Source organism: Pelmatolapia mariae, linkage group LG6, assembly GCF_036321145.2.
Source record: "Pelmatolapia mariae isolate MD_Pm_ZW linkage group LG6, Pm_UMD_F_2, whole genome shotgun sequence".
NCBI classification, from domain to species: domain Eukaryota; kingdom Metazoa; phylum Chordata; class Actinopteri; order Cichliformes; family Cichlidae; genus Pelmatolapia; species Pelmatolapia mariae.
In genome coordinates, this window is record NC_086232.1 from 28,644,262 (window position 1) to 28,662,349 (window position 18,088).

Here is an 18,088-nt window from a genome sequence, read left to right on the forward strand (position 1 = left end):
GTGAAACTAAAAAAGGCTTGTGAAGAGTTTTCTTTTTAAGTAGTTAACATTTCAGAGGGTGAGTGTGGATAAAACTCATAATTTGTTGAACTGGAATTGTTTAATGTGTTTTCTGTGGTTCTTTTTTTTTTTTTTTTTAGTCTTATTTAAGTCTGATTGATGCTGCTTAATGCTCTCTTATCACTGACAGCATTCAGGGTGTGTGCACATTTACGAGCGCGCGCGTTGCCAGATGCTGCTATGTCTTACTACGATTTGTCAGTTGAGCTGTAACGACGTTTTCGGAGACGCAAACTTGTCAAATATACAAATACGATGGAAAAAATAACAGTTTTTAAACTCCACATTTCCTTGCTGTCAGTGCTCAGCCCAGTGTGCTGCGGCAGCCAGCCTAGGGCTCACTAATGATGCCAGTTTGTACTCGGCAAAGCAGACTGACAGGCTATATTCACAAAAACACAATGTTGTGCAAACCCCCCCCAAAACTTGCTTGCGCTTACATTGAAACGTGCACGCAGGAAAACCCACACGCAAACAAAAAGCATCACTTAAAAAGCTCGAGGCTGTCAGTGTTTCCAGTCTGGTGAACGATATGAGAACTTTATTTGCTGATGTCCGTGCTTGTGTGTTTGTGCGTCTGACAAAAAGCAAGCGTTGTACAGCATCTACAACGCTCAGGTGCCAAATCAAAGGACCACCAGTCTTTAGTTTAAACCAGACACCCGGAGCTACAACACATACACCCACACACATGCACAGCAGCAGCTTCCTTTATTTATCATCAAGAAAGTCGAACCACCCAGCATCCCTCCGTCCTGCTCCGAGCTAAATAAATAACACTCCGCCAGCAGCATCTCAAAACGTTATGCGGTAGCACGTTGCCTGATTCCAGCATTTTTCATACTGTTATTCCAAACTGGGAAGCTTTGCAGCACAACGCCAGAAAGGATATAAAGACGGCATGTGGCTGGAACAACAGGTCAGGATACGGCTATATGAGCATAAAAGTCATGTGATCTAGAAAAAGCACTGTGCATGCTGGTGGAAGGCAGTGCTTTCAAAAGTCTGGCAACAGCTGTAGCTTCATTTTTCCTGGAAGTTTCAATTTTTTGAAATGTATTTCTGAGCACAAACCCCGGAGTCAGTTACACACACACACTCAGACACACACACACACAGAACTAACAACAAAAACATCACTGTTTAGTCACTGCAGCAGCTGCCTTTATTTAAATACTTCCTTTCATAAAGTCTAGAGTGTGATTCTGGTAGGTTCAGTGATATTGTTAATTGATTTATTTTATTTATTTTGTCTTCTGGAAAAAAAAAAGGCTCCCGTCTTTTACACAGCAGCAGGATTACTCTGTACTCTGAATCACGGTTTGAAAAGTTTGCCTTCAGGGCTTCTGGCAGAAAGCTTTTTTTTTGTTTGTTTTCTTTCAGATTATTTTTAGTTTTCAATCACATTTTTCGGACATCTGCTAAACCCATCCACAGCATACCTGGGGCTGCAATAAACATCATAGTTCTCTATAAGTCATTGCTTCTACTGGGACTGAGAGAGAGAAAGCAAGTTCATTTTCTTCTGTCTGCCTTTCAGTCAGTCAGTCAGTCAGTCATGTGTCACAGGCTCTGGGCTGGAGAGCACTCTTATTTCTCTAAGAGAGAGTACAAGTGGAGACCTCCCGTCAAGGGAAATTAACTCAGCTAAAGGACTGCAGAGATTCTCTCGCACATGCTCACATTTAAAGTCTCATACAAACTCTCACTTTACTAAGTATTAATTCCCAGACCCCCCAACCTCCCACCCCCACCCTTAGTTTTAGAGAAAATTGCCTCTGTGTCGCCTGCATACATATGAGCTTCCTCCTTCCTACCTGAAATAAATGATCCATACATTTCTTCATGTTAGCCCGTGCAACAAATAACGGAGGGAAACATGACTGCACTTTCCCATTTTTCACTGCTAAAGCTTAACATTCAAATTTTTAAAAATTAACTGTAAAAGAAAGAAATAATGCAACAGTTTTTGAGCACTGCATCATTTTGAATCACGGCTTCTCGTTCTTTCTTTTTAGCTTGGCTAGTTTCAGGTGGAAATTCATTCTCTGACTTTTTGCCTCATTGTATCTTAGTTTGGGTCAGCCAAAGATGTTCACTTCATTCACATAAATCAATAAAGTTTTAAGGAAGGCGAGATGTTCCTGTTAGTGCAGCTGGAAAATATTTTTTTTTAAAAGCACTAAATATTAATGGATCAAATTAATACTGCAATTCTACACGTGAGATGTCTGAACACAGAGACAAGATGTGCTGAAGCCTTTTTTAAACTGATCTGTATCAGCTGTGATCTCAAATTGTTAAAGAATTGTTTTCAAAACAGAACTTAAAAAACACGCCTATAACATAATATAAAGTTCTGTAGAATGTAGATAACATGTTAAATAGATAGAGTAAAAATAGATGTGATCCAATGACAACCATCTTATTAGTGTTTTTAATTTTAAATGAGCAAAATTTAGGCACACAGTTCTATTAACTTTTCCAAATACACTGCTATAAATAAGTACCTATAAGTACCTTTTAACCTCATTAACCCACCCCCAAATACCAATTCTGTGGCCTGGTTTGTATTTCTGTGACAGTCCTTTTCTGTCCCTCTGCACACATGGAGTGTTTTATCTGATGTTCAGGGTAAAACTGCACCAAATAGTGCATTTATAGAAGGTGAAGTGACTCCTGTGGTATCTGTTCCAACTGGCTATGTGTGCACACCAGTAAGTGTGCACCAGTATGTGTGCACACACATATGCAGGACTGGATGTCACAGGTGATTTTATGGTGGGTTCCCACTAAAGGAAAAATGCCTGCTTTAATGAGGCAAAACTCCAGAGACGTGAACTTCTATTTGAGTCTTAGAAGGAAAACTTAACCAGAAACTTTTGTACTCCGGGTCTTTCTATGATTCAGATAGTACACATTCAGCACAAAATACACAAAACACATTCACTTTGGACAGTGGAGAGTTGTTCACGGTATATGAGCTCTGACGGGATAATGTGATAACGTGGCTTATACACTAGCAACATGAAAAGATTTTCCTACCATCAGGGTATGAAAACAAACTGTGATATTTGTCTCAGCTACTATGAAAAAATGTATTGAATGACATAATCAATGTGACATGTTGTTACCACCTGAGCCTGGGTTATAGCATCCGTGAATTATGCAATATTAATTCAGCAGTAATCATCACACAGACAAGATCACCTTGATGGAACAACACTTTAGTCAAATAATAGACTCTAGGAGAAGTAGAACAGCTCTCAGTGGAAACAAGTGGATGGGTGACTATGGAGTTTCAATAGCTGGGCTCAAGTTGGGCTCAGTGATTGATTCATACCTCTGTGCAAGTATTCCTCCATCAGAATACAAAACTGGTTTATTTGATGTGACTACGCTAAAGAGGGATAAAACAAAAAAATGAATATTTGTGAGACATAAAAATGATACGAAGGAAAAATTCAGGTCATTAAAAAAACTAATACAACTAACAGGTGTGAGCATAGGTGACATCTGTTGTATTTATTGTTTCATTACAGGCTGTGAGAAAATGTTTAGTGTAAAACGTTGCAGAGATGTAATTTTCAGTTCTAGCAGTAAAAACAATTTAGGTTTGCTGTTTCATCCACTCCAAATTACAATGTGACTTTTGTTTTTGCTAACTCTAAAGGAAAAAGAGATCAAAGAATTGTTTTCGCTTGATAATGCCCTGCGCTCAATGGCCAGCACCCACTTCAAAGTACAACAGGGAGTGGGGTGGTATCGATGGGAGGAACACTGCTGCATGATGCTGCGCTCGAAGTAAGCACTGTGGGTGGTGAAAGCATCAAAATCAAAGTAAAGAGGGTGAACGTCTGGCCATATTTTCAGCAGGCACTCCGCTCTGCAGCATGGGTTGACCAGACAGATCCCCCCAAGAGGACAGCATGAGTACATTGCAAACCACAGTGCATCTTTGGGGGTAAATAGAGCTCCTGCAGACCATCTTTGAAGATGAGAGGAAGTTTGCACTTCCTAATGGGACGGTGAGTCTTCAAAGGATATAGTATAAAAGTACATGACTGGTAGAGAAAACTTAGGTATCACTTTATAATGATCACGGTTAAAGAAAAGGTAAATAGATGGCTCAACTTCAGTTCATATTTTCAAGTGACAATGACTCTATAAATGTCAAAGTCTCATATCAGCTACAAATCAATTAATTAATTGAGGAGAATATTTTTATTACACAACCTAATGCCATAAATAAACAAATTATATGCATTACCCCCCTCTGCATTTAATCATGAGTTATTATGACACTGTGGCTCTCTTTACAGGGTGCCTTTTGTCCTGTTTCCCTCCCCCCACCCCGAACAACCCCTGAGCCTGGTTCTGCCAGAAGATTCTTTCTTCCTGCTAAAGGGGAGTTTTTCCTTCCCACTGTCTCCAAGTGCTTGCTCGTAGGGTGTCATCTGATTGGGGGGCTGTCTCTCTATTATTGTCGGGTTTTGACCTTGAGAAATTGGGGTAACTCCTGTTGTGATTGGGCCCAATATACAAATAGAAATGAATTGAATAAATGTATTTAGATTAAATATTAGTTTATAGTTTATTAGGGATGGTTATTATGATGTGTTATAAACTCATTACATCTTTTGTTCTCTGTTAAATTTTGTAAGTAGATCAACATTTTAGTTTTGCTTTTTAAAACATTTTTGGGTTACGTCTGTTAGCTTATCTTCAAGGATATATAAAAACAATGATTTGTTTGCCTGCATATAGCTTTCAGTCTACTTTCACTGATCTGAAGACATGAATATCATAACATAACAATATTATACTTTAAAAGCTTTAATATTCCTTCACAACAAATCTACATCTAAATAAAAGCCACTGTGATAAGAGAAAAGTAACCTTCATTCTACTATCTTGTTCATCTAGCCAGAGACCGAGGCGCGGGCTTTCCGCACATCTCTCTGGCCATTAAAAATAGATGCCACAAAATTGAGAGTGACAGACGGAGGAGAGAGGGAGGCTATGACAAAGACTCATCTAAACACAGCGGCACAGCCGAGCGACTTGAGCACCAGCTCCCACATAGGAAACCCAAACCCCAAGACAGTCTTCGCTCTAATCGCAAACATTTATTCAGATCAGACAACTCCACTAAAATTTCTCTGAGGAGCATCTCTGTAAGATATAAAAGGAACCGGGAAGAAAGCGCAGAAGGAAGGAAAGCGCGAACAAGTGAGGGAAAGGCCGAAGAGAAACTCGGAGGCCTTTTCAGAGGACGACACAGGCAAAAACAAAAAAAAAGATAAAACCCTGTGAGACTGGAAGTGAGTGACGGCTCTTTGGATAGTCTACATTTGGAGGGAAAGTGACTCCTTTTTAACCTGTTGGTGACATAAAGAGGAAGAGAAGACAGGGGAAAAAAGTATATGGAGGAATAATGCTCCAGACTCAGCAGACTAAAACTCTGATATGAGATAAGAGAAAATAATACAAATGGATATGAGGAATCTTTACACAGTAGGAGGCCTGATGAAACCCAGAGCACAAAAACAAATACTCAACTCTCCTGGAATTTTTCTTTACTTATTAACTGAGAATGAGTCACAGGGAAAGCAATGCATCAGAGTTTGGAAATAAATCAAAGCTCACTGGTTTCAATTATAGCACTACTGATTTAGGTGATATGTTTTCTAGTAGAAAGACATTGGTCAGAAAACAACAAAAGAACCTGTCAGTGAAAATTTAGTGTTTGTAAAATATTTTCAGCTTTTTAATAATTGATTAATGAATTGATCAAAAAAAGAGAAAATATTATTAGTTTTAGCCTGTACAAAATGTGTATTGACCTGTGACTAGCACACATGGCCCTGCCCCCACTGTCTCACATTTCTCTATTTTACACAGCTTTCTCAAACAGCCTCTAGTCCCACAGCTGTAAACTTTTTGAGTGATGCAGTTACATGTGTTAGCTTGGTCGTTATTACACTCACTCACACAAACATGAGCAGAAAACAAACTTTATAATTAGAGTTGTTGAAAAAAAATCAACACTCACAGCGACTGATATTAAAAATGACTACTGAATCAAGCTCATTCGCAACAGTATCTATACCAGAAAGCTGTCTCTGCCTCCACGCTGTTTAGAATACAATGTCACACAGCATGGTTGCAGACAGACAGGCAGGCACACAGCCTGTCCTTCACTGAGTCCAAAACATCCAACACTTTATGAGGCATTTGAGAGGTCAGTAAAGCTTTTGTTTCGATAACACTTCAGTGTTAAAAAGTTATAATAAACATTAACCTGACTGATGCACACATTCACCATTTAACTATTAGCAGTCTCTCAACAGCAACATAATGAAACGCTAACATTAATATGGCAGCTTGACAGCAAACATTATCAGTCCTGTTCATCTATAACATTAATAGATGGTACTAATTTGACAGAATAACGACACAGTTATTTGTCTCTGATAAGTGTTAAGTTTCCCCTTATCAAAGCACAGAAAAGTCTACTGAGAGATTAGCAGCCAACCCCTTTACCTAATCAGTGTGTGTTTGATATATATATATATATATATATATATATATATATATATATATATATATATATATATATATATATATATATATATATATATATATATATATATATTAGGGGTGCAACAATACTCGTATCGATATTGAACCGTTCGATACAGTGCTTTCGGTTCGGTACGCATATGTATCGAACAATACAAAATTTTTTATTTATTTTATCAACTTTTCTTCTGACGATGCTGTCTGTGTTGAGCGCTCAGTGGATCTGCGTTCGACTACACCGCCTAGGCTGCACTGTCGAGCGCAGATCCACCGAGTGCAGCGCAAGCTAGCGAGACAGAAGTTAAGCTGTTGCAACATGGCAAATTGAACCTTCCCCACCCTAATTCAGATCTGGCGTTTGGAACTATTTTAGTCTTCATGTGAAGTATGACCCTGAAGTTAAGCGCATCATGGACAAAAGTAAAACAGTATGTCGGATGTGCCATACAATGCTCAGTTACATTGGTGGGAACTAGTGCTTAGCGCAGTTTGCTCGTTAACGTGTTGACTCCGTCCAGCCCCACACACGGGGCAATCCGCGGTAGCTCGTTAACGGAGATTTGCCGTGTTGTGGCGTTAACGTCATTTCAACGAGATTAACGCTGACAGCTCTAGTGGGAACACAACGAATATGACTGCACATTTACTCCGACATCATCCTAGTGCAAAGACAAGTGGAAGCAGACAAAAACAACAAGCACGCATGCTACAGACTTTACCCGAGTCATTTAGACAGTGTTGGGGAGTAACGGAATACATGTACCGCCGTTACGTATTTACAATACAAAATATGAGTAACTGTATTCCGTTACAGTTACCGTTTAAAAAGTTAGTATTTAGAATACAGTTACTTTGTTAAAATAAATGGATTACACGCCGGTACTTTCCTGTTTCATATTGTGGCGGGTCAGGACTGTTTGGGTTTTGTTTGACAGCTGTTCTGTTGTTCCAGGCGGCAGCGTTACGGTTGGCATGGTTACAGGGCGACGCTCTCTCTCTCTGACTGTTTGTTTCCTGGGTGAGAGAGCGCTTTTTTGTTGTTGTTGTTGTGGCATAGCTCTAAAGAATGTAGCCTCCTGGGCAGTGTAGTCCGTGCTGCAGGGAGAATGGACTGCCATACATGTTATGTGTCTGTGAGCGAGGGAGGGAGAAAAAGGAAAAGTACGAGCTGTCACCGAGCAAAAACGGGAGCTGGAAGCGTGTAAATATAATAATAACCACTGCAGCCAAGAAGAGTGCCTGACGAGCCCAGTTGTAAGTAAGCTATTAAGACTCGACTGTACACTGTGTTCGTGTTTTCCTCCGAAAACAATAAGTTCCGTTGGAGCAGCCTTTCAACGCCTCTCTCTGTCTCTCGCAAGCAAAGTTGACCCAGACAACAAAGTAAAGCTATTTTTCGGCTACGAGCCCGACACGAACCCAATGTATTAGCCAGAGGTCCCTTTACTACGGTTTGGAGCCGCGGACCTTCAGCAACAGTAATAAATCACACAGCAATAGTGCATTCACGTAGTTGTAAAAAGCATGATAATATATTAAGTAATCCAAAGTATTCAGAATACATTACTCTCATTGAGTAACGTAACGGAATACGTTACAGAATACATTTTGGGGCATGTATTCTGTAATCTGTAATGGAATACATTTTAAAAGTAACCTTCCCAACACTGCATTTAGACAGCCGTTAGCACATGATTCTCTTTATGGGGACCTGATATGTTTAATATGCTGCTGAGAATATACCCCAGAAGAAGCATATAGTATAGCTTTTATTTTGGAAAGAGCCATTTCTCTGTAATAAACTCTCTTTTTCCAAAGATGAGTGATTTCTCGATCAGATAGATTTATTTTTTTATTACTTTGTTGTTTCAGCAACATTAAATTTAAAAACTGTACTTTTGAGTTAAAATATATATTTGTAATTTTAATAAATGACAAAAAGGCATGAACATTTTTTTGTATCGAAAAAATATCGAACCGTAACACCAAAGTATCGAACCGAACCGAACCATGAATTTTGTGTATCGTTGCACCCCTAATAGATAGATAGATAGATAGATAGATAGATAGATAGATAGATAGATAGATAGATAGATAGATAGATAGATAGATAGATAGATGTGTGCATGCATGTCTGGCACTAATGGTATATCTCGCATGAATGATATTATGTGTCATACATTAGCACAGCTTCACTATAGAGTGCAATGATGTTAGACAGTAACTGTCCAGTCTTCGCGTTGCGCTCCTTCTTTTACAATCTATTTAATTCAAACCAGAACCAGAAAACAAAATCAGTCCATTAAGAAGCAGCCATACCTTTCTTCTTTAACATTAAAAATGATGCCAGGATACAGTGGAACCCAAGCTAATGACTAAAATTGTGTTTGTGAACAAACACTCACACACACAAGACAGATGGTGTATGTTTGTGAAAGTGTAAGTGTGTGGCATATAGACCTAATTACAGCCACTCTTATGCAAGGAGAAAGCATTACCCTGCTTGCACTCACAGACAAAATTCTCTTCTCTTTGTCTAAATATAGCTGGGATTGTTCTCAAAGGGGAAAAAGGAGGAGAGACGACATGCTGTATGAGAAGGGTATGAGTTAGAGGAAAGAACAAAGTACACTTTGTAAATGTTTCAGTAATAACGTGTGTGTATTAATGCGTGTGTGACTTGTAATGGCAAAATGCACAGTTCCTCTAATCAGCTTATGAATTAGCGTTTTATCTAATAAACATTCAGGTGTGTGTTGATGTTTTAGCATGAAAGAGAAAGAGTGAATGGAAAAGACAAAGAAGAAGAGGTCTAAGTAGAGCGATCTTCATCTCTACAGCTGACTCAATGAGTAGATACAGTGCCAAGTTATTTTAATTAGTCGCTCTGAGAGTACTGCGGGAGACAATGGTCTTCAGGGATAGTCTTCAACAGTAAGCATTCAATCCATCATCTGCCAGTGAAGGAAATGGATAATCCCATGAATGAATGACTGCTTAACCTAACAACATAATGGTCAGAGCCTAACCTTTGTGTTGACCAGCACCAATACGCTCCAGGTCAACTGTGCGTGTTAGATCAAACATGACATGACAGCACTGTTCTCCAGAGTGTGATCAGCTGTGAGTCAGAGAAGATTTAACTCAATCCATGTCCCGTTTCCAGAGTACCGACAAATGGGTGCTACTTAATTATTTGGGCTTTCACATTGGGGACAGGTTTTTTAAAATGTCCCTCTTCAACCCAACTCAAAGTTTAGGGTGAAATCTGACAATCTTCTGCAGCTCATGCCCAACATAAAATCCTAGCTTTGATCATCACACAAGCAGAAAGTAAAGTTTTAAGTATTTGTGTTTTGAATAAGCAATTTTGATCATCTAAAGATGTACTAGTTTAGGCTGATTCTCAATCAACAGCTTTAGGTCTGTCACCGTGTTCCTACTAATGCTTCTTCTAATCTTTTTTTTTTTTTTTTTTTTAAATTTGGATAGAGACAGTGTAGACACATGGGAAAGTGGAGAGAGAAAGAGGAAGACATGCAGTAAAGGGCCGCAGGTTGGAAACTATTCCTAGTGGGAATCAGGACTTACTATGATACATGTAAAAAATTATAATAACTTTAATCTAAATTGTTCATTTTTTAATAGGTTACAGAAGTTGTTTTTTTTTTTTAATTAAAAAAAAACCTTTAGTTTTAGCCCTAATTCATCTAGTTTTTTATCAAAGCTTTACATAAAGTAGCCTCTGGATGTGACTTCAGAGCTGCAGATTTGTGACCCCTGAACTAGGCTAGACTTCCCAGTATCAACAAACACATTATAAGAATCCATTATATCATTTGTGACAATACTGGTATAATTTTTGTGTGATAAAGTGCAATATCATGATATTATTGGTCTAATGTTTTCTAATGTGCACAACAACGAGAAAAGCACACATATGTCTGACAGCCAAAGTCACATGTCCACCTTTGATGAAGATTTAGTAAAAGGGGACTTCAACATCTTCCAATGAAGCACAGTGCTATGCAAAATATGCAAAAAAAAAACTTGTTTCACCACTTGAGGCAAAAATACACCATGGAATGAATATAAGCAGGCTGGGAAGTCATGAAAAGAGCAGATATGAGCAGCTGGTGATGTACATCCCAAAATTAAACAAACTGAGCCTAACTGGAGCACTTGCTAGTTAGACTCTGTATGACAGGAAGAGTAAACACGAATGGAAATAACTGATGCCATTATGTTTTGCTTAGCCAAATATATGACGTTAATTCAAACAGTGGAAAAAGAGGATTTTAAGCAACTTTTTAAGCAACTGAAAAGAAGGATGGAAAATGTCCTCCACTTTGTTTCCACTTAGAAATGCTATGCTATGCACTTCTAAATGGTAAATGGACTGGTTCATGCAGTATATAGTGATTGCCTCATTCACCCGTTAATACAAACACTTTCTTCTATGCTTAGGTGCTTTCTATCTAACTTTTGCACGACAATGCATACAATCACATTTAAAACATATTTCAATATTTTTTTCTGTGTCATCATTATCACAAATTTCTTGTGATACTGTGATGCATTTTTGCGACTTTATTGCCCACCTTTGGACTGCATATGAGCAAATGTTTGTCCATTTGAGCTTAAATGTAATGGGCAAACATTAACAACTTAAATACTTAAAATACTTACATTAAATTTTGCGTAAACTGACTTAAGTTTTCAAGTAAACATTTAGCTTTGCAGCTAAAAAACACTAATGAGCCATGAAAAAAGGTGTCCTCCTATTCCACACAGTCCTCCTAAATAAAATCTCATGTGCTCAGACACAGTATGGACCTAATTCACTAGCACTCTCTCTGGAAGCCCAGTCATACATATCATGCATTAGTGACCTATGTTGCAGAGCAGCTATTATAGTGATGTTGAATCCACTGGGAAAAAATGACCAAGTGTGAGATATCAGAAAGCAAGCACTCTGCCAGAGTTAATCACAAAAAATTGGGATTGATGAATTTATATATACTACTCGCTTATTTCTCTAATAGAAAAGGAAACATATCACTGTCTGTGAAGGTTCTCAGTCATCTCGTAGTCTAAGGAGCTTGGAAAGAAAAGCGTCTGGACTTCTTCTTTAAGCTCAACTTAAAGAAGTCCAGACGCTTTTCTTTCCAAGCTCCTGAAACATATCACTGTATATTTGAATGTGAAACTTTTATTTCATTGGATTGTAGAAGAAATTCTCAGTAAGTCTAACAAAAAGGATAAATGTTACATCTCAAGATTATCAGAAACTGCTTGTCTGTACTGTCCGTCTTATTATTTTTGCTACATGCAGAAACATACTGTACTGGCCTAACTGCTGATGACAGCGTGCCTTACAGTCATGCATAAAAGACATTCACAAGCTTCAATCAGGCTTAGTAACAAGGAGCTGAAATGACTCCTATCATTATGGGCCAAGACTACCTTTCACTAATATGTTTCTTTGTGTGTGTTTCTTTTTTTTATTCTAAAAATAATCTCTCCCTTCCAAATACTAAGTTATTTCCTTTTTAGATCATCTGACTATCCAATCGAATATTAATTTAAAATAAAGAATTTTTTTTTAGTACATCCTGATATTCACAAGGGTGCAGCAAGTTTATATTGTTCAGCAATCAAGTGAAAAAATGAATTTTCAAAGTGATGTTATTGTAGTCCACCACATGTGCTGACAAAGTTTCTCAAAGGTCTAGAGGCAGTTCCATTAATGGATCTATTAAACTAGAAAACCTCAGTCACTGACTTTCCACTGTGAATGAAGGAATAAGAGCCAGAGGCCACTACTAAAGATAAATCCCTTAATCCTTTATAGGTCTGTCCGACCTACTTTTTCCCAAGGTACTGATTTTTATCCAGAGGAGAGAAAATGCATTGTCACTTTAGCCAAAGCGATATATGTTTAAAAGTATGCATTTCATTCTGTTTATTCAAACACAACCCCAGGACATCATGTAACCGAATGTTGCATAATTGGTGAGATACCTGGAAGAGTTTCCAAAAATCGTTGTCAGCGTAACTATCTGAAGCTTAAAGGCCAACAAATAAGGAACATTCATCCATTCACCTGATGCTACAAACATTATGTTAAAAACAAAGTTCTTTAACACAATTTTTACATCTGTGCTTCTCACCTGTACTGAGCCTGGAAGTGTTCGTGGACAAAACTGTTTCGCCCTCGAGGTTGCTGTATGCTGGCTACACTGGGACTGGAAGCATGATCCAATGGACTTGCCCCCTGTAAACAGAGAGAAGACAAAAAAGAACTGAAAACTGTTCTATAATGTATAATGTTAAATAACCATACATTACTTCCTTATGACATTATTACAAACGACACTGAACACCAGTTTCTGAATGCTGTATCATTCACTTCGAATTTAAGAAGCATCCCATCTACAGCACAGTGCATTTACTCTGTTCAAATTGAGAGTAGCTATCACTAGCACAGGAATACATAAATGAGCTTCATACAAAAGGTAAAACTCGATGCCAGGATACAAAGTGTCTCCGGTGTTACTTCATCAACACCGACAGATGCTGATGCAAAGCAGAGGGGAAAAGTAACCAAATTCAATGGCAGCTACGGGTAATACAGAAGATGCATTTTCCCAGCCTTATTATTGTTATGTATCTCTAGGAAGGAGTAAAAATGAGTCAAGAATCATTCACACGCATTGTAAGTGGCTACATTAAACTACAAGATGATCAAAATGATTAGATGAAGAGAGATGAAGAAAGAGTGAGACAAAAAGTAAGAATGAATCCTATAATGGGTGCAGTCATAAAATATTTGAGAAGGAAATATCTATTGAAGAGAGTCAAAGTTTAAATGGTTAACCACAAAACAGTCAACACAGACTAGAGTCACAGGAATATTTGAGGATGTCAAACATCCTCAGTGTCACGCTGATGTCTGCTGAATAAACTAAATAGCAGCGATACCCCCACATGCTGTGTCATACACAGCAGGAGGGCAGAAAGACTTCAAAGATAAACAAAAGTATAAAAGAATGATGCCAATGAATAAAAGATGGACAAATGTGACTTGGGGACACACAGCAACAGATTTCTGCATTTCTATCGTGTGTAACTATTCTTAAAAACGTAGCTAACATTAGGTGGTAATGGCAGACTTAACACACAAGAGAAATCCCATGTCTGCAAGTACATTTACTTCTATTCAGGAGTTATGCATGCTGGTGTCAGTTTGCTTTAACGAGTAAGGAGAGAAGTGCTGACGTGTTTTTTATTGCTGCTGTGCTAACCACTGAGGAGGACCCTACAGATCCCTCCGACAGAACATCATTAGTATTCTAAAAAGTTTGCATGACAAGGCTAATTTTCAGAAACCAAACTTTACTTGCAAAAGTACATTGTCCTTTAATTCTTAAAGAAGTTACATTCTTTCTTTACACTGTATTTCACTATAAGAACACTTACACAGATATTTTCATTCATTTCATCTAGTCTGTTTACCACTTTGTGATGTAAATGATGGTAATTGTTTTGTTTATTCAGGATCATGTTTCAAATCTTTCCTTTTGAGAAATCATTAAGTGCTACACACATGCTAATTAGACAACACAGTGCCGTAGTTTAAACCCTCATGCGAATCAAACATTAAGCAGCAAACAAAGTCAGAGTCCACTGAGAAATAAGACTTTCTGCACCCGGTCTTGGGCCATGTGAAATAATGACAATCCAACTTTGATGAAGCTTTTCTTTTGTTCAAACAAAATCCAATCATCGCTGCTCTCACTCTGAACAATGGGCAGCTTTTGGCATCTTTGAAAACTTTTTTCAAGGATGGCTCTTTTCCTGAATATTTAATGAGGCACAAGCACAAAGCCCAGGAAGCATGTGTGGCAGTTTGTGTTTTTAAAATCCACCTCAGCCCTATTTTTAGATGTGGCCTTGTCTCTACTTTCATGTTTGTCTATTAAGTGGATAAAAACCTCATCCTTTGACTTATTGCAATATGTAATTGCAATATCTCAGTATTTTTGAAAAGTGTCTTGCTATAAAGGAAAACCACCAAGTAACCTTTTCAATTCAAGTAAGCAGTAACAGAAAGTGATGTGTACACAGTAGACAAATGTGCCTTTACTTCTGAGTCAAGCTTTAAAACATATCAGTTCTAATGGACAGCTTAGAAGGGGAGTTGTAGAGATAGGAAAGGTGACTCAACAGAACCTGGATACCACATTTTTTCCAGTTTTGCACCTTAAACCTTACATAATATTTAACAGCACAAAATTGAAAGTCAACTTAGATATCTTTGGGACTCTAAGTTACACAAAAAACAGAGGTTTATTTCAGTTTTTCCTGAACATAAAATACTGTTAAAGAAATAATTAAAAAAAATATATTAATACTCTATAATTCACATATGAATCATCTCTCTTGGCATATCCCAAGCTAGGCTGTGACTGACTCCCCTTTTCAGAATTTTGTCCTCTGTTTTTTTCCCCTTGCATCTCTTTTCTTGAGGACAATGGAGAACAATTCTCACACCCTTAGAGACAGACTAGATTACAAATATCACCATGGAAACAGTGGCCTCATTCCCCTCAATGAACATGATGGAATGGGGAACTTTTTTATTAGCCACAGCGTGCCCTAAAAATAGAGAAAAAAATGTAGTGATTGTGAAAGTTTAGACTGATACCAATGGTTAAAATGGCAATTTGGCTTATAGTGTCTTACTGATATTTTGTTTTCTGTTTGTTTGCTTGGTTTGTTTAGTTAGAGCAGTTTTTCTACCTTTTATGTGAAGGAAATTAATACATGTTCATTGTGGAAAAAATAATAGCATTGACAGTATTATGATACTGCCTTTTAATGATCACAAATTTGTCACAAATCCCAGATATAAGAAATACTGGAGATAATAGAAAACTTAACTAGTGTAATAATATTTTTCACCAACACAGTGATTCCCATGGAGCTATTAGCTGAAAACACAGTGTATCTCAGCACGGTGTGCAGCGTGTCCTCAACAAAATTTGAGGAAAGTTATGTCCTTGAGGAATTGGAAAAACATCTATCAAAGACTGGATTCATCTGACCCTTTAACTGATCATCATTCATCCATCAGAAATGGCCTCAGTTGAAGGCTAGCTATCAAGACGTCATTCTTAAGCAAGGGAAATAGGTAGAATACCAAATTACAAAAGAACTGGACTGAAAATCAGTGGCAACAGACCTTTTGGAGTGATTAATTTGAAAAAAAATTTCAGATTATTGTCAATATATACAGAGGAGGTCAGGAGTGAGGTACAACAGTAAGTGTCTACAGCCATCTGTAAAACACAGTGAATGCTCTGTCATGGCTATCATCTTGATAGAGAAGGCAAAAGGCAGCCAACATCCAAAGAAGAGCTTTGAATTTCCTCCAAAAGGCCTGAAGAGCTGTTTCTAAAGACTATTTAAAGAAATGACAAGAAAGCTCTAAGAGTCTAAAAGTCTAAGAGCATTAAGGCTGTGAAGAATTAAGGTGGTATTACCAATATTGGCTTTCAAGCTCGTTAGAATTGTGAAACTCTGTTTTTGTCTTATGTATTGTATTTGCATGTATGCTTGCACATGTTTCTGCACCTATTTACCAATTTCTTTGCATAGTACTGTTCACTGGACATAGCATATCAAGGGCTTTTTCTCAGAGAAAGCATGACTCCCAAAATGATAAAATAATTCATTCTCAATTTTGGATTCATTCTTCCAAATTCTTCCTCATGTCCAATAATATTCAGGGTCACGGTGGAACAGGTGACTATTTCAGCTGTCATACGGCGAGGGACACGGGAGACCCTGGACAAGCGAACTGTCTGTCACAGAACCCACACAGAGACAGACAACAATTCAAACTCATTCACAGCTAATTCAGACTTAGAAATGAACTTAACATGCATATAATATATGATTTACTTCTATCAGTTAACGAAAGGCAAATTCAAAACTTTTGCAGTTCACCCATAGTGCAGGAACCATTCTGGATTCTTCATTATTCAATTTAACTAAGAATACAGCGCACACCAAGAATATAAACGATTCATTATAAAGTTAACTTAAGTGTGTCAAACAAACATAACAGGAAAAAAATATGATCAAAACTGACTTTGATACTTAATTCTCTATGCATTAATAAATCAAACCACCGCATTTCAAAAGGCATCTCTCACCAGAATCAGGTCAACAACCTCTTAGCCAGACCCAAGATCGGTAAACAGATGCAGAGAATGAGACAAAACTGCTTATATCCACACTTAACACCTTTAAGACACATATGCACATGCATACAGTATATACCGCAGATGCAAACAATAGGATAGACAAAGAACACTGAGACTCCACCGCTTCTTTATTTAGCACCAAGGGAATAATGAATACCACCACAACGTTGTTCCAGCTCTGCTATGGTCTGCCAAAAATAGATGCGGGGGCCGGCCGCAGCAATAACAAGTGAATACTAATATTCAGAGGCAGTAAGCTGTTCAATTGTCACACTGGGTATAATCCAAAAAAACCCTCCTAATGCTAACAGATCTAGGCCATATTCAGCTGCCTCCTGTTGCTTGAGGGCGAAATTACCAGCGGCATCATGCTCCTGGCAATGTAATTGATTTCTAAGATTTACATATCAGCCGGGTTTCAGAACTCAGCATGCTCTGGCTTATATAGCTGTACTTATTTTGTTCTCTAAATGGCTGTAGCGTCAAATTGTACACAAGCTACTTTAAAAAAAAAAAAAAAAAAGCAAGCAGAGCAATGAGCAGGTAGAAAGAAGTTTAAAAAATGTCAACCAGAGCAAGTAACTTAGCAAAAGTTGGAAGGTGGTATTAAAGGGCTCTGCTGCTTCTCTTAGAGTTGGGAATAGGTATATTTTGGCCATGCCAATGAGTTTAGTCAGTTTCATTTTTACTTTCTTTCTGCACAAGCAGCCAGGTGTTATAGCCAGTCAATTAAAGCATGAAGAACTGATGTAAAGTGTACGTGCCAAAAGCCTGGTGGACTCGTAGCAATGGGCTGAGAGATTAGGACACACATAACTTTGACAATAAAAACTTTAGTTATTAGCAATGAGTGCTGAAATTGAGTTTGGTGTTTCCATTAGACCAGTCCTTTAAAACGAAGAGCTTTTTTAGCTTTGGCAGCAAAAGCTATTCCCAGCATACTGAGGAAATGTTTCTGAGGTGCAAAAAGAGCCACGGTCACTTTGAAAAGAACACTGTGTCCTTCATCTCTTTTGTTCTCCCTTTTTTTCTTTTTGTTTACTCCTGCTCTGAGCAAGGAGAGGTCAAAGAGGTACGCATCACAATCATCAGCAGAGCTAAGCACTATCGCATCACAGGAGCAGCAAACCCAACAGGACTCAGGGGTATTGTGTGCTCACATGAAGGCT

At 38.0% G+C, this 18,088-nt stretch overlaps 1 protein-coding gene across 1 annotated transcript in view; it reads right to left on the reverse strand.

Moving 5' to 3' along the window:
- usp43a (ubiquitin specific peptidase 43a) overlaps positions 1–18,088 on the reverse strand; it is a 123,341-nt gene that overhangs the window by 72,746 nt on the left and 32,507 nt on the right. Inside the window, exon 3 of the mRNA XM_063475356.1 lies at positions 12,819–12,922. Within this exon, the coding sequence (XP_063331426.1) occupies positions 12,819–12,922 (104 nt within the window). The remainder of the gene's footprint in view (positions 1–12,818; positions 12,923–18,088) is intronic.